Raw genomic sequence first — 17,626 nt, 5'->3', positions numbered from 1 at the left:
CTATACGAATATTAGTTCTTTGTTGCTTGTTGTTGTCATGAAAAGTGAATGATTGTAATTTGGAATGACTGTCCTTCGTACAGCTGTCTACTACAGGCCCCACGAGAGGGGGGTGCAGCCGGTGCGCCGCACCGGGGCCCATGAGAGCCTAGGGGGTCATAATTATTAAGTTACAAAAGATTACAGGATGAAATATGTACTTTTAAAAATGTTTTAAAACTGAAAAATGTTGATGCTGATTGCCGAATGTGGAGTTTGATTTGTTGGTAGTGCAACTCTATGCAACAAGTTTTATGGTTGTTACGTTAGTGCATGCGCGAATTGTAGCGAGATCTCTTTTTTAAGTTTCTACTTTTTTGTGCCAGTTGTGTCCGCTGTTTGGTAAGAATTATGCACATTTGCGCTGACTACATAGTGCTGGTGAGTTTTCTGGACGTTATAATAGCATTTGTTACACATATTTGATTTGGTCACAGCTTTGGTAGTAAGCCACGTACTTTATTGGGCCATATTTGTTAAAGCCCATCAGCGATAAAGCGACAGTTATGTGCGTGTGTGGAGACGTTTAGGCTACTTTGTTGTCTGCTTTCGTATTAACAATTTTAATTGGTCTGTACGTACCTATGTGAAAATTACTGTCAAAGCAGTTATTATTTTAAACAAATTAGCAGTAATGGGGTCTCATGTCCGACTTTAGTCACATTTTTCGAAAGCTTGACTTGACTTAATTCTTCTCAACTACTCCCTACGAAAGTTTTCCTGTCGCGATATGTGGAATTGATATTACCTAGTTTAGGGGTTCTTAACCGGGGGTGCACTCACCCCAAAGGGGTGCGAGAGCTGTCCTTAGGGGGTGCGGGCCAGTCTGCAGAACATGTCAGTTCCCGACGAGATCTCGTGCGTGCAGGACCTACATGTCCCGCGTGCGCGCGTGCACGACCCGTAAGTTCGCGTGCAAGACCAATTTCAGCAGGCGCAAAGCAAGTAAAAGAGGTCAATACAGCCCAATTAAATGCCTTTGGTGCAAAATTTTCGCGTGCAAACCCCAAAACTTGGCGTGCAAAAATTTTTTTTCAAAAAAAAACTCGCGCGTGCAGCTGCCACACTCTGCAGACTGGGGTGCGGGGATGCTGAATCATTAAGGTTGGTTAGGTCTACTCTATATAAATACAAAAACCCAGGGGGTGCGAAAATTGGTTAGTGATTGGAAAGGGGTGCAGCAGGGAAAAAAGGTTAAGAACCACTGACCTAGTTTCATAGGATTACAACGCCTATGATTGATTCAAAGCCAGTTTGTTACGTCACAGACAAGACTACAAGTGTTGATTGTGCGCAAACAATTGACTTTCTAGGTTATTTGAGACGTAATATACAAGTATTGCTCGTAAGACGAGACTAACTATAACAGGCACTGCAACCCCTGGCACGCGTGTCAAGGTTGTCACGCTTGGTGTTTTTTTATGGCACACCAACCGATTTGCGTGTTCATATTGAAGTAACAATTTATGCCATGGTCTTAAAATTCAGCCTTTGGCACGTGTCGCCTAAAAGGTTGCCGACCCTTGAACTATACAGTTTAACAGTCGCATTACAAGATTTTGGGATTTTAGAAATACCATGTCTTGGCGCTGAAAAAAGTTTGTGGTGACCCCCGGTTTTAGCGAACACAGTACATACCAAGACCTTTTGAGCGTTTACTTTGCTGTACTAACGCTATAGTGCATGCAGTAAAAATATAGGAATTTTAGGTTTTTAAAACTCTAAAGGTTTGACGTTATTGTCCAAGCTGTTTAATGAGTGCGGCTGCAGCTTGTTTTTGTTTGTTCTTTTGGCGAATAAACGTATTAAACGCTTGATCATCAGCACACAAATAGTGTTCAAAGGGGGCCCCAGAGATTGACTTGCACCAGCATATTTTTTCTCTCTCCAGGGCCCTGGTCTACTATATCTATTGCCAGAGTAGCTATACCAGGGGTTCTTAACCTGGGGTGCACTCACCCCCAAGGGGTGCGAGAACTGTTCCTAGGGGGTGCGGGGGATGCTGAATCATTAAGGTTGGTTAGGTCTATTCTATTTAAGCAATTACAGAAGGGGGAGCGAAAATTGGTTGCTGATTTGAAAGGGGTGCAGCAAGGAAAAAAGGTTAAGAACCACTGAGCTATACTGTCCCTTTTTCCAACATTTATCCTTATTTTGAAGAACAATATCGCAGAAACAGATTTTATCCTCATTTCTAAGAACTGTCCTTGTTTTTGACCTAAAATCTCAGTATTTCTGCCTTAGGACAGGATGCGTAAATACGTGCAACATCAAACTGTTTTGCAATTAAACGTTTTTTTTTCATCAGGGCGTTTGTACATTCAGTCCAGTTCATGCGATGAAAACATTGTAACCCCATTGTAAGACTAACATGTGAAGACTAGGCTACTACACGAAACAGAGTAGGTTTTGATAAACCATAATATCAGTTGCAATTTAAAACCTTCACACTGCAATTCAACCAATCAACCAACACTTTTTCATCTACTTGTATTTTGGCAACTTTGTACTCATGACGTCACAAACGGACGCGAAACGCGAAAAAAACTTTGCACAAAAATTTACAAAACAGTTTGCGCAAATCGAAATCTAACTGATTTTACAACAGTCACAAACTAAATAACATAATAAAAGATACATGAAAGCAATAGCGACTAAATATGCATATTCTGTACGATCAAATATATGTACAAAATTATTGTATTGGATTAGTTTTCTGTACAGGGTGTGGGAATATTGTAAGGAATAAAAATGTTGAAAAACATTTCTAAATGCTGTGTGGTCGGCGATTTAAGTTTGCAAGTTTTGAAACATCACTTCTGCTTTCGTAACATCCTGGTAAAGTTTATATTCACTTCAAAGCCAAAATCTGGTGCGTCTTCAGTTTTACATTGTGTTTTTGGGTTTCATTTTTTTCACATCTGCAGAAAAATATGTTTGAATTGTTTTGTTTGCTAGAACCAAACAATCGTTGCCAAACAACATTGTTAAAAAGTTAAGTTACAAAATCAATGTTTTCAGAACTAAATTTTGCTTCAATTTTAACTGAACACCAACAAAATCACTTCGACATTTCAGATTCAGACTTAAAGCATTATGAGAAAAGTGAAGCATACAAAACTATGTCGAAATATTTATTCGTTTACCGGGGACAACCCGAAAACTATTCCGGGGGTTTACGTTTAAACTTACTTGCTTGACCTTCCCAGGTATTTTAGTAACCTGTTTGTGTTCTTAAAAAGACCATTCAAGTAGATGAAGACTAATTTTTGCTTGAACTTTTTACAGACGTAGAAAGCTGATTGGAAACCAAGCTAGAAAAAGTTTCGTATGATAAGATACATTTAGACGATATGATACAACAATATTTCCTTCCCTTTTTTTCTCTATTTTTTCTCTACATAGAGCAAAAACATAGAGATTTCCTCACCTTTACATGTTGATCAAATATGAACTTGTATTGTCGGCCTGTCACCTCAGACTTCGCCGCTTTATACACGTGGCTACTCACGTGATCAAAGTCAGTTCGTCCTTGGTCGGATGACGTCATTACACGCAATTAAGCGACCCAGAAACCAATTACTTTAATCGCTTCGAACGAAACGCGCAATTATCTCGGTTTACGGAATCTTGATATTGTTTGTTTATTTTGACGATTGTTTAGGAGAATTTACAGACTCCGCTTTTGTTTCTGTTGAAATTTGAAAACGTGCTTGCGTGGGTTCTTTTGAAGAACTGCGTGGGTGCCGCGGTAATTTGACGTAACCAATTTATTTACAAAGATGTTTCGTTTCGCAAGTGAACGTTAACTCACATATTTCTGCTTAGCTGAAAACGTAGTAATAATCTTCAAATAGTAATCTTTCAATTCATGAAGTAACCGCATATTTCTGACACAATATAATATTGATGTGATTTATTATTTGGCGCGCGAAAAAACATGACGTAATAGAAGGATAGCGACAGAAAATGTGAAAACAATGGTTATGGAATTCGATAAAGTAAAAAGAATGTCACCATTGTTAAACCTGGGTTTGAAACAACCAAACTCAAATCCGAGTCTTTGGTTTCGTTCGGCTTTTGTCGTTGGTATTCGACAATTGTTAGAAGATTGAGTGTTTTCTGGCTAAAATCGTTACAACGCTGTAACTAAGATATTTCATGGGCATCAGAATACGAAAAAGTTTTGCAGAAAAAACAACTTGACCTATCTATAAATGGCCGAATCAGACAAAGCAGTGAAAATTTGCTCAAAAACACATTTTTTTAGAAATGAGCATTTCTCCTCCTCCTACTCTCCTCTTCCTCTTCCTCCTCCTCGTCATCAGAGCTTGACGTATGAGAGATTGACACGTCAGCGGCTGTGAACCAATCACCGTCGTAACGAAATTGAAACCAGACCTGCAATAATACCAATATTAATTTGATTTCATTGTGATAACTCCATCTAAAATTAATAAGAACAACCAACAACGTTTTTAGGGCAATTTATCAGATCGGTAAACTCAAATGCGCATTGGCCACCCCTACACAAGAGACAAGTAAAGGTTTTTACCTCTGTTTGCCATGATTGGATATTCTGAATCATGTAGGTTTCTGGGTTTGCTGCAATGAATGTGTTGGGAGAATTGACCTGAAATTAACAAAGTTCACAATTTATAAACTTATCTTTGAGCGAAGGTTACCGAAACTCTGCAGCTGATCAATTCTACTTCAATTTGATCTACAGACATGCTAGAAGTTTGTTTAAATTTGACAACTTGTTGAGCTTACTGCTGGTGAATCACCAGCAAAAGATTAGCGGGTAAAACAGGTTAACTTGTCGATAACCGAAAGAACTTAGAAGTGCCACAATTATTATAACATACAGTTTAGTCAGAGGTGGTCTCAAACAAAAACATATTCAACCAACTCTTCGGTTACTGTTAATACGAATCAAGCCGTTGTGAAATCTGTCAAAAGCTGGCTAAATGTCCAACTTGCACTTAGTCGTGTTTGGCAAATATGTGACAGTTTACAAATCAAATGTTCTCGTGAACTTGATTGAAAGTGTACAAGTCACATACAAATTCATACATTAATTCATAACTGGGATCAGCCCTGAAGCGTCTATGCAGACCAGCGATCACGGCACACTCATATATAAATCACAGTACGCCAGACCTTTTGAAGGTGTTATACCGAATCAGCCGGCCACCAAGAAGCATTCATCACATTATTAAAACAACATACAAGTGCTGATTTGTGTCAATAAACTCGCATAGAATTTTGACTTGTTGAAACTCACAGTGAAGTTTGCGACCGAGCTTGGGAAGGAAACGAGGTAACTATCCCATCTTCCAATTCCACGTTCATAGATCCGAGTTCGGGCCGATTGTTGATCGGTGTTGCTTGGAAACGAGTAGATTGTCACTGTGAAAAAATCACGAGTGGTATAAAAGTTTTGTTTGTCAACAATATTTATTTGTCTTTCGAAAACATGAAAATGTCATGGTATCTCAACCTGTTATCGCCAACACAAGCATTTATTTTTTAAAGTCAGTTATCATGGGGTTCCTAAACACGAATTGAGTTTTTATGTCTCTTAAACCAGGGATCGGCAATTTTTTGCACTGCGGACCGTTTTTGAAACTAAAAGTTTATCACGAACCGGCCTAAAAAATATAAATTTTGCAATAAAAAACGATTAAATTAGTTTATCATCCCCTGGATGTACGGAGAAAATGTTTCAAAGCATTTAACCTGAAAAATATACGGCCCGGTAACGAACTTCTCGCGGACTGGTACCGGGCAGCGGACCGGCGGTTGCCGACCGCTGACGTGTTAAACGATCTTTCGAGGCAAAGCAAAATTGTTTAAAAGGTTTTACGATGCAAGGTTTTATGCCACTATATTTTTGTCAACCTGCATGTACTGACAGAAAGAATCTAGCACTTGGTCGAATGCCTTAGATCTTTAACACCAGGCATAAAACCTATATGTATATCTATCATAACTGGCCAGTCTTAAACACGAGCCAACAAATGTGGGATACTTACGTTCGTTGACGGTTGCGTCGCAGTTAAGTTGGACATCTCGTTCGTCGAACTTTGTGTTAAGAAAGTTGAGGACGAATGTGAATTGTCCAACATCCTGCCATGCTGTGTTGGAAGCTGAAAGTGCGTAAGTCCCAGTGGCTGAGTTGGACATGGACGGGACAATGTCGCAATTCTCACACTGACAACAACAAAGTTTTAGACTATACCTGCAGTTGCTATTATGTTACAGAGTGATTGTTTTACAGTAATTGAGCGTATTAGTTCTGTGTTTTGCCCCAAGAAAGCTTTTTAAATAATGCACTAAAATGCCGAACAACTTTCAAACCGCTACTTTAAGCATTTGATTGAAAAACAGCGTGGATAACAGCGACGGTTGCTGGTTAATTTTTTAACTTTAACAAAGTAAATTCCAATGGACGTTTGCCATAAATAAATTATTCAGTGGCTTAATCAATCTTCCTAATCAAATATAATGGGTCGGTTTTAACTAAGGGAAGTTGTCGACTTGCCACAAGTAAATATCGAATGAACTCACGTGAAACCAGTAGAGCGGACCCGGAAACTGTAGAATACAAGTTCCGTTTCCGATCTGTCCGTATTCTGCCACGCCCCTTGCCCCGCCTTCTTTCATGTCATTTGCTTCCCATTCCTCGATATAAGCAACTGATGACCAAAAGTAAACTTCGGTTAAAATGTGGTAAACGGTGCAATATATCACTTATAAGTTAATGGTGTTCTGCATTTAAATTGACGAATAACCGTAACTGCTTGGCTTATCTTTTTGACTTTATAAGTATACGCCAAGAAATGTACACGTTTGTAACGTACTGCAAAACAATATTAAGGTGATCTTTCAGCATGTTCCTTCGTCTTTTTAACCCACGGAAATAAATAAAAAGATGTAAGAGACAAAAACTTCCTGATATTTTTGGGATTATATATTACAAGCCAATTAACTATTAGACATAGAATTCATTGAAATCTAGTGATGTTTTATTTTTGACGCATATAATCCTTACCTCTTGCGTAAGCGGTCGTCGCGCAAAGAATGAAGAAAATTGCTGATTTCATCTTAAATATTTTCTTCTGTTTCAAAAACTTGTGTCTCAATAAAACTTGTTGGTTGTAGATCGCTGAAAGTTAACTGATGAATTTCTGAAGCAATCCTGAAGCTTATATACAATCCAGGCTGTTTATTCGTCACTTATTTGTTAGTAATAAACATGTAATTGAGAATCAAACAATCAAAGTTACGCAAACGCATTTTCAACGTCATCACAGCTTACAACCGATAACAACCACTCCGCGTCAAATAACCTGGTTATTATGCGACAAGGTACCCGTAATTATTTCCAGTAATGTTTAGGAGTAGGCGTTGATAATTACAAATTGAATTTCGGGTAATTGAATTAGTTTGCGCGTTTCACCAACTAGAATCAGACGTTTTGTAAACAACTGTTTACTATTGCGTCAACATTAGTGATTTTCGCTTTACTCTGGATGCCAGAAAAGCAATTTGCATAAACATTACGGAAATGTTACGTCAATATTGGTTTGAAGAAACGAATATATTGGTTTCCAATCAACTTAGTGTATATTTGTCGATGATTTAACCTTTTACTTTCACTTGATAGCTGATACAGAGAGTTATTAATTTCATTCACCTTTTGGTGTTAACAAATGCTTGTGGTTTACAAACGACAACGTAGATCTTTACCGCGTAAAACAACCAATCAAAATGATTATTACTGGCAACGTATTACGATGTCGATAATATTTGTGTAGGGTTTAGATTGTTAAAAACGTGTTGTGTCTAGTTGCACCGGATTAAAAACAACATTATTATAACTAATACTGTGTTTTAAACAGCTTGGTGAAGTATACAGTTGGGGCCAAACGCGGGTTTCCTTACAGATTCAGTTGTTATAACCCGGCATATTGCAATTCGATAAGGAATTAACGGAAAGTTGGAAACTGCTGAATATAATTTACCGAAAATACGTTATTTTAAAATTTATTTGTATCGATTTATTCGCTCTTGTTGTAACCATAATTTGTGCGGCTTAATTATATCGATATTTTTTCTACCGCGATGCGTCTTGATTTACATTAGAACATTAACTATATAATTTCTATAGCATGTAGGAAGTAGCTAACAATCGTGTTAATGCGAAAGTTAATAGTTACAATATAAAACATCAATTTAAACCAATAGGGTCAACCAATACGAGATGAGATTCTGCGGACAGGCAATTTGTCAGAGTTTATCCAGCAAACCTAACCCACAAGTAAACAAGTGTTGCTTGCATAGTCAGCAGCCACAAACACAACCGAGATTCGACAAACGGTGCATCGTTCAATCTAACACACCATACACGTGTGTGTGTTCAACCGACGCAACATTGGCTAATCAGTCATCCGTGTTCATCGGAACAAGCTTTCTTGCGATGATGCGATCAACAAACTGTTCATGTTTGTGAACCGCAGTTGCAAGACAATTATGACAACATCTTTTAATTTTTGTATCACAACTGCTTTGAAGTTAAACTTATCCAGAACACTGTAGTAGAGAATTAAATGACACCTTGATACAATTAACACAAATTTTCACTTTACTGCCATATCTTCTTCATTTATCGCAGTAAAACATGTCAAACAAACGTTTATCTTTGGTGTGTTCAACCGGGGGACATTAACATACTTTGGGATAAGTATTAAAAACAACAATTTGGCATGCGGGCTAAATGTAAAAACTTTGGCGAAAAATTTAAATTTTGTGTCCAAATTTAGACAAGTGTCAAGCAAGAAAAAGTCTGGTTTTTCAATATGCGGTCAAATATACGACTGGATTCAACAATTGAATGGCTACAGGCAGCAAGTTCTAGCAAAATGACTCGAATAAAAGCGCGTTTATAAAGTAAGGCGGTTTGACCTATTGTAACCTCTGAATGGTTAGCAATAATTAACAGGGTGTGATTAATCTCTTTACCACAAATCAAACGAACTGCTGCCAGTTCGGGTAATATGAAGTTGTCAGTACATCGGCATTTTTTAGCGATAACTTTAAAATATAACATTAATTTTAAGGCTTTGTACGAGGAAATTAAAGTTTATGACTGAAAAGTGATGTTTGCTTTATTGTGTAAACTCTTCACTTTGCTGCCTAAACTCGGTCGTAAATGTTGGGAAGAAATGTTGGCTGGTTTTGAAAAGCTTCAATGTTAAGGTTAAAATGAAAGACGACATTTAGTTATTTAAAAAGGTAATTTCAGTTCATAAAACTCGTTTATCAACCCATTTAACGAGTTCAAAGTTGTTTACATGACCTACAAAGCAATTGTGATCTTTGAAACTTCTTTAAAAGTTGCCTTGTTAATCTGAAACTCAGAGGTAAGTTTAGAGCAGACTTTCAACATGATCGATTTCGATGTAATCTTGTCTAAGATCGGTGGGTTGGGAAGGTACCAAATATTCCTGGTGTTAATGGTGTTGTACAGCAGTCTACCTATCGGTTATAACACATTGGCCCCAGTGTTCATGAACTACACTCCAGATTACAGGTGAACTATTAACTTGCTTTGTGGGATATTTGAAAAAAACGGAAGCTACTTGTTCACTTGTTTGACTCTTTTACGTTTAAAGAGAGAAAAGAAATTATTTTTTGCACAAAATAAAACTACACCGCTTTGGATATTTTAGACAATTTTGCATGGTGTTTAGGGTAGAGCTACTAACGTAAGAACTCACAGTAGCCAGTGTTGCTAATTTTCGGTAGGCGTCGCAAGCAAATATTACAAACGCAATTTGTGTGAAAACCGCTGACGGTTAGGGCTATTAGGGTTGGTCTGAGGTTTCATGATAATAATAATAACATCAACCTAAAAACCCAGTTCTTTATGTTAAGTCTCACTGGAATTTTTACACAACTGCGCACTTTACGCCATCTACCGGAAAATTAGCAAACCTGGCTACTGTAAGTTCTTACTTTGGTAGCTCTACAGATTTTTAGGTACTGTGGCGCGTAAATTTTATGGTAACCTGTCGATGAAAAACTGATATGTTAGTTAAGTACGAATACCCAACAAGCTTTCTACGGTCACTTGTTTTGCATCTTATTATTTATTATAAGTTACATGTTTTTCTGCAGATGCAAAATTGCGAACACGAACTGTACAGAGGGTTTGTCCGAAGAAGAAATATTAAACCTGACAACTCCAATGGACAGTGATGGAAATTATGATTACTGTATGAGGTAAAATAGTGTGACTTTTAAAGACGATATGCTGGAAACATAAACAGGCGGATCCAAAAGCACATTTCGTTGACAAACCCAAGTCCATACTACTTTTTTAAGGATAACCTAAACATAACGTCAATGCTGCACAATCACTTTTTCCACCAGATTCGCATATTTGAAAGGTTTAGCCATATCTATTTCTTAATTGTTTCAAACAATTGCAGATACCAGTACGCAAACCAGACGGATTGTTCGGATTCATGTTGCATCAGTCAAGAAGCTACAGCTGTTAAATGTGATGAAGGTTACGAATATGACCGAAGTATTTTCTCACAGACCGTTATTACAGAGGTGAATTATTCTTGATATGATTTTAAATCCGGTATGAAATAGCCAAACATCCCTGATTAAAACAAGTTTGCGATCATTTATTTTGTGACTAAACGAAAAAAGTGCCGTTTTTTGGGTATTTTGATGTCGTTGAAAGTATGCATGAAAATTATGCCCATTGTTAGTTTAGTGACTTGCTAAAAGCACGTGGACAAACATTTATTCATGTGTATACAAAATTGTATAACTGGCTTGTTAAACATTGATTATTTTCATCTGACAATAACAATTAGTATTTGTTGAATTAACTTGTCTTTGTTGTAAAATTCGTTTCTAAGTTGTTTGTGTTTTTCAGTTCGACCTTGTCTGTGATCAAGCCTACCTCGATTTTTTGGCAACCGCAATTTTCATGGTTGGAGTTTTATTGGGAGCTATGCTGTTCGGAAATGTTTCTGACAGGTAAAGTGGTTTCAAAATTAAAGTTTTGTGCGATTTGTTTGTTTCACTTGTCAGAAATGGTCAGCGCAACCAATTTGTCCACAAGGTTATGGGTTGTAACCCGTGGTGGGATTTAATTTTTTTGTCAACCGGTTTTATCACAAAAGTCATATTTTTTAGCCGGTTCTGTTACAAAAAGTCCATTGACAGTAACCAGTAATGCTAACCGGTTCGCTGATCTCATAAAATTTCGTGAGACGGTTCTATAGAACCGGTGCGAACCGGTTGATTCCCACCACTGGTTCTAACCATGTCTCGTGTTTATCGAGCAAGAAACTTGAGCACTTATGCAAATGTCGTTGATTTCCAGGTTTGGCCGCAAAACAACGATGTTGATCACAGCGGGTCTTTGTTTCTTTGCGCTTCTCGGTTGCGCTTTCGTCCACAACTTCTGGTTGTTCGTGGTTTGTCGACTCATGGCTGCTTTCTGGGGGTCTGGAATTTATTTGGCAAGTTTCGTTTATTGTGAGTTGAGATTGGTCTGTGATAAGCCTTGCTTTCATTATTGTTATCCCCGGGTAGCCATTCTAAAATTAACCGAAGCAGTAAATTTACTACACAACGTTGGCTGCAACAAACTTATATTTGCACAAAGTACTTAAGGTATTGCGCAAGTGAAAATATAAATGAGCTTATTATAGATTAACGGGGGACGACTTCAGAATTATCAAAGTTTTTAGTCTGTTATTTTATGCGACTGTTGTCTCCATCTCTCATACTCGTAGTTATATAATGTAATACACACAGTTTAAACTACAACGATCCTTTGTGCTACCACGAAAAACACTTTATTTGGTAGCACAAAGGAGTGATAATGTCATACTAATGAGGAGATGAACTGTCCGTATACCAACCATATACGTCCCCATTTCTGTCGATAACAGTATAGTAGATTCAACTGTAGGAAGTCAGTTAGCGCCAGGTTTGCCGTTGAAAAATCTCTTGAAACTGTCCTTGAAGGCCAGGGTTGTACAAATGAACACGATAATGTTAACTAAAATGTTTAGTAGTGGCTTTTTGTTTCACTCAGTGTTGGAAATCACGTCCAGTAGATGGCGCACGATGCTTGGAGTCGGTTTTCAACTGGGTTTCGCAATCGGTTACATGATTCTGTCAGGGATCGCTTACCAGTGGAACAACTGGCATAAAATGCAGGTAACACATTTACAAACCTCACCATCTAATGTAAGTTACTGCCACATAACGTTGAAAGCAACGGTGTAGCTGCAGCACGTCTACCATCTATCAACCAATTGTACTCTTATAACGTCTCAACGTTTCGCAGCTATTTCCGATTTGGTTAATATTTTAGCGCAATTGTTTGTTTCCCGGTAAAAACGGATCAACACAACATACATATAAACATTCCAATTCCCAACCATATATTTTCAGCCGGTTAATTTGTTTCATGTCATTGAAACGCTGAATGTCCTGGCTGGCTTTGGTATAAAGTAAAACATGCTTTTGTTTCCAGTTTGTGATGGCAATTTTCACTCTTCCATTCGTGGTTTCCCTTATTCTTGTTCCCGAATCACCGAGATGGCTTTTCTCAAATGGTAAAATTGAAAAGGCTAAAGAGGTAAACCTTCTGACAAATATGTTCCTTTACCAAGACAGCGGTAAATAACACCGATTCGTTTAGGTTTGGAGAACAGTTGATACGTTTATTTTTCCAGATAACAAGGAAGATTGCCAAGTACAACAAAGTTGAATTGGATGAAAATGTTTTATGGGAAGAAGCAGAGCAATCTGGGAATCAAAAAGAGGTAATTCAATTTCAAACTCAACATCAACAAATTTCTAAGTTTTTAACGCAGTAAACACATAAAATGCAAATAAAAAAATAATTCTTTGGCTAAAATCATCCCAATTAAAGGTTACTACCATGTTTTAATGTTGAGTATATTCTCGCTACAGTTGGAGGAAAAGGAAACAAAAACCTACTCAACCATTGATTTGTTCCGAGCACCGAAAATGCGACTCATGACTTTTCTTGTGATGATAAATTGGTAAAGTTTCTGTTTTATGTTTAAAAAGAAGTTGTTTTCGGATGTTTTATCAAAATCACGGTCATTGTATCTTCAATCTGTCTGTACGTTGCAAATCTTTGGGCTTGAAACGGGAAACATCATCAGTGTCACAATTCACTAATTTTCCGGCCTAATTCGGTTAAAAAAATTGTCTTAGGGCAACGTTTTGGATCCGCATACAACTTTGCTTTGTTGATTGCAGGTTCGTCAATGGATTGGTTTATTACGGGATTTCCCTTAACGTTGGTTCATTGAACGGAGACATCTTCGTGAACAACACACTGAGTAAGTTGAAATATATTGTTGATTGAGTTTGAGCATTTTTTATAAATTGTTACTGCGAAACCGGAGCTTTCGAAAAATGACACCACGACCGCACAAAAGGTCAAGAGTATTTGCTTGTTATAGTGTGCATCCGCATCAAAAAAGGTCTAGCCTAAACTTAAGTTTGGCTGCCATAGGGAAAGAGTCGCCGTAAATGGTAATTCGATACGTTGACTCGCAGAAAAGTCAATTAGGAAGGTTTTTCGGTTTTGATTTACAAACCTTCTATCAACTATAACCACTTCCACATTCATACTGAGAACAGCCATGAAGGGCTTACGCAGACCAGTGATCACGGCATACTCTCATATAAACAGGGTTGCCATACCGTCCTTATTTCTAAGATTTGTCCTTATTTTGGAGGGCCATGTCTTAGAAAAGTTCATTGTCCTTATTTCTAAGAAATGTCCTTATTTTTGACTGTAGTCCTTATTTTGTCTTATTTTCAACAATTACTATAGTCAAATCCCTTCTACAAGTAGAAGTGAACCTAGACCAGGCATGTTGTGAGATGCACGAAGTATTTTCTATGAACAAGGTGTTGCTGGAACAGATTGTTTCTGGCCTAAATATTGCAAATATTATGTCATGGCTCGTATACATGCAAATATTTGTTCAAAAACGTTTGTTCCGATTCGCATGGAAATTTAATTTTTCGGTTGTCCTTATTTTTGGTTTCAAGTCGATGGCAACCCTGCATATAAATCATAGTGCGCTAGTCCCATTGAACGTGTTACACTGTGGGTTCGAATCCCACCGCAGACTAGATTTTTTGTAGTCGGTGCCTCGTCATATGGGAATGCTTGTGAGACGGATTTGATTCCATGTAACTGTCGATATAAAACGACTTTGCCCAACTATTAAATCAACAATTGTAACTTTTTAACACCTTTCACTTTTTACACAGACGGAGTGATGGAGATCGCCTCGTATATCTTCATCATCATTCTGATGGATTACACTGGCAGACGAGCTATGCTGGTGTTCATGCTGACAGTGGCCGGTTCCACGGTTATCTGCACAAGCATAGTCGATATATACGCTGAAGACAGTAAAGGTCGGTTGGACGGGTTTAACTGAAATTAATTGGGCTGGGCAAACCTACATTTCCTTTCGTAGGAAAGCATGAGTTTTGGAATAACTTAAAGATTGGCATTGTTAATGTGAACTTCGGCAATAAAGAAAGACATCGAAAAATAAACTTAAAACAAATTAAAATATTATTTAAAGAATTAAATATAACGCAATGGTTTATGTTATGGAAATGTGGCTGTCTCATAAGCCGGCTCGTATGTGCAAATCACCCACAAACCAAGTGAAAACCACCACCACGTTTCCATTGCAGATCTCCAAACACTCAGCACAGTATTCGCGCTGGCAGCAAAGATGGGAATTTCAGGTTCATTCGCCGTCGTTTACAATTTCACAACCGAACTTTACCCTACTGTAGTGAGGTTGGTAACTTCAATAGTTTGTTGATTTTCGCAATGGTTGCTCATCGCAGTAAACACTTTACAGCTGTTAATAATTAGCTGACAAATCCAGCACACACTTAAATCAGCCTGTATATTTCTCATTGCAAAACACTTCGGAAATCGATTTCGCCCAAATCGACAGACCTTATTCCTTTTACAGCTGGAGTTACGTTTGCTATACTTAAATGGCAACACGGCACCAGTCCTTGAATAATTACATATCCGTCGTAATTGCTGCCGTTTAACTTTCATACCAACGCATTCAACACGAGTTTCGGTATTTCCCCCAGCTGATACACACACAGTAGGGGCGCCTCGCAAGCTTGGATCCTTTTACAGCTCCGTTAAAAGGTAGAAACATACGTAAAAACCTGCTTTGGATTCGTCTGAGCTCGAACCCTGGTCAAAATCTCAATATAATGGCCAATAGAATTGCAAACGCAATTCTTTCAATTTAAATAATCGTCCAATTGGTTTTGATTACGTCAAATTCACTAAACATTTAAATTAATGGCGATTCCTCAAGCTCCGGTATTCCCTGTGCATACGTGTACACTAGGGGACGTCAAGTTACCTCTCTCCAGAATACTTGTTGGACAGGAACTTGGCCGAATGGTCCAGCGCGCCTGACCCACAGAAATAAAAAAAAACTGATCGGGTTTCGAACCCCGTGATTTTTCAAATCTCCATGACAATCTCGTTATTTCGCAGAACAAGTGCAGTTGCGATCGGATCAACAGGGGCCAGGATAGGAAGCATCATCGCTCCGTTTCTGATCGGTCTTCAGGCTTACATGACGTGGCTTCCCAACGTAGTATTCGGGGTGTGCTCGCTTCTGGCAGCTGCTCTGGCCCTTCTCTTCCCTGAAACCAAGGGCATGGATATGCTGGAGAGTCTGGAAGACGCTGAAGCTTTCTACGCGAGGAAGAAATCAACAGAATCCAGTCCAAGGAGGTGAGTTGTCATCAACGATCTTGTGTTCGCAAGGTCATGGGTTCTAATCCTATCTCGGTCGCCTGTGTTTCCCTGAGCAAGAAACTTGAGCGAAATTGTTCAACCCAGTGGTTCCCGATGGGTTGAACTAAATTGAAGTCACCAACATCCTAAGTTAAAAACAAATTTAATGAAGGATTTAATGAACTTATAATAAAACAGGCAGCTCGACGGTGGACGCATAGTGAGCATAACGCATTCAGGCGTTGCCCGCACACCGAGGATAAAAATGAAACAAACTAACTAACAAGCCATGATAAACTATGTAAGCTTATAAGTAAAATCAAGTGACGGCAGAAAATTCGTTGCGAACATAACGCATTTAAGCGTTTTGTTCCCAAATTGTAAAGCCTCGAGGAACAGAACACGAGACGTCATCAGCAGACTAGTTGTGAACATTATTTAAAAGTTCTGTACTCACCATTCCGATACTATGACAACAAAATATTTGCTTGCTGTTTAGTGTTTTTTCATTCCTCATATTTCCAAGTCCTGGTTCGGTTCATTATCTTCTGATATTTCACTCGAAAACTAATTAAAAAAGCGAATCTGGAAAAATACATGGGCTTTTTCAAAAATGCCGCTGACAAGAGTGAAGCAAAATATTACTTACGCCTCATCTGACCGTTAGAATGCAATGGTTCCATGGAACAAGTCAACTATTAAAGAACTGTTTTCTGCCAACGGCAAAACCCGGGATTTTGGTTCATCTTTCTTTTCGTTTCCTTTGCGTCAATGTTTTAACGATGATAAATAATTTAATTAGCAAGTTGTCGACACATGGTAACAAATGGCTTCGCTTTATTGTTGTTCTGCTCATCGACCATATGACAGACAGGCCACTGCTGCTTAGACAATTAGCCTTCCTGAAACAGAAATCAAATTATTCCCTATGCATGCAAGTAACAAACAAAATAGGTATCGGTTTAATGTATAATATAATTCTGCTTACAGCGGTGCCATACAACGGTGAACACAGCGCAAAAGCACAATCCGCGCAAAAAGTCTTTACCGAATTAAAAATTTCCCCTTTTAAAAATCACAAACCACTCGAAAAAAATCATAATAAAGCAACAAAAACAGGCAGCTTAGGAGAGAACTTATTGTGAGCATAACGTACTCAGGCGTTGCCCGCCCACCGAGGATAAAAACAAAACAATCAAACAAACAAACCTGCATTTCTATAATTCCTTCGTTGTTTGCAAGAACAAACTTGATATATGTTAGCAAGTTGACAAGATTTCAATTGTTTTTCAGCTCCTCCAATTCATCATCCATCGATGAACAAAAGGCCGCTTACGAAAACTCCGAATTTGTTGCTGAATTGTGACCTTGACTTGCCCTTCACAAAATCCACTCTGATCAAAGTTGTGTAAATTCGCCAAATTTTACGTTGTCAATATATGTTACACGTTAGATTAATGTTGCAAAAATAATTAAAATTTGCAAAAACGATGTCATTGTTATTTTGATCAATTGACATTTGACAACTAAAAAATCGCAACCTGTTCTTTGCCACATGGGAATGCTTGGAGACCGGCTGATTCTGTATATCGCGTCGTGTGTCATTATCGTTGGTCTGCATGAACGCTTGAAGACTGATTTCAATACGTGTATATATGTTCACTGACAGCTAACAACTTACACTGACAGCTAACATCT

At 38.2% G+C, this 17,626-nt stretch overlaps 2 protein-coding genes and 2 long non-coding RNA genes across 6 annotated transcripts; 1 reads left to right on the top strand and 3 right to left on the bottom strand.

The window, feature by feature from the left end:
* Nucleotides 1–2,512: 2,512 nt before the first annotated feature.
* Nucleotides 2,513–3,539, bottom strand: LOC145205033 (uncharacterized). The gene is made up of 3 exons (XR_013853576.1): nt 3,470–3,539; nt 3,232–3,353; nt 2,513–2,960 (listed from the first exon to the last, which is right to left on the bottom strand). It is a non-coding gene; the product is annotated as an uncharacterized LOC145205033 (long non-coding RNA).
* A 401-nt stretch (nt 3,540–3,940) lies between these two features.
* LOC145204547 (uncharacterized) lies at nt 3,941–8,172 on the bottom strand. Its single transcript, XM_080077142.1, has 6 exons — nt 7,097–8,172; nt 6,613–6,740; nt 6,078–6,255; nt 5,327–5,451; nt 4,595–4,672; nt 3,941–4,440 (listed from the first exon to the last, which is right to left on the bottom strand). The coding sequence occupies exons 1-6, from the start codon at nt 7,146–7,148 to the stop codon at nt 4,306–4,308; spliced, it is 696 nt and encodes a 231-aa protein (XP_079933268.1). The 5' UTR covers nt 7,149–8,172; the 3' UTR covers nt 3,941–4,305.
* A 1,151-nt stretch (nt 8,173–9,323) lies between these two features.
* Nucleotides 9,324–17,580, top strand: LOC145204546 (organic cation transporter protein-like). The gene is made up of 14 exons (XM_080077141.1): nt 9,324–9,637; nt 10,225–10,329; nt 10,539–10,665; nt 11,000–11,103; nt 11,453–11,607; nt 12,173–12,297; nt 12,617–12,721; nt 12,819–12,908; nt 13,060–13,151; nt 13,375–13,457; nt 14,404–14,553; nt 14,842–14,950; nt 15,683–15,925; nt 17,222–17,580. The coding sequence occupies exons 1-14, from the start codon at nt 9,492–9,494 to the stop codon at nt 17,292–17,294; spliced, it is 1,707 nt and encodes a 568-aa protein (XP_079933267.1). The 5' UTR covers nt 9,324–9,491; the 3' UTR covers nt 17,295–17,580.
* Nucleotides 12,173–17,535, bottom strand: LOC145204548 (uncharacterized). Of its 3 annotated transcripts, none has more exons than XR_013853500.1 (6): nt 17,470–17,535; nt 17,138–17,306; nt 16,578–16,830; nt 16,386–16,513; nt 13,087–16,074; nt 12,173–12,891 (listed from the first exon to the last, which is right to left on the bottom strand). It is a non-coding gene; the product is annotated as an uncharacterized LOC145204548 (long non-coding RNA). The 3 variants fall into 3 exon arrangements; XR_013853501.1 differs by having other exon boundaries at nt 14,386–16,074; XR_013853502.1 differs by having other exon boundaries at nt 12,173–14,512; nt 15,546–16,074.
* Nucleotides 17,581–17,626: the final 46 nt, after the last annotated feature.

This window comes from Phallusia mammillata, chromosome 8, assembly GCF_965637545.1.
Source record: "Phallusia mammillata chromosome 8, kaPhaMamm4.hap1.1, whole genome shotgun sequence".
NCBI classification, from domain to species: Eukaryota; Metazoa; Chordata; class Ascidiacea; order Phlebobranchia; family Ascidiidae; genus Phallusia; species Phallusia mammillata.
This window is presented reverse-complemented; position numbering and strand designations above follow the sequence as displayed.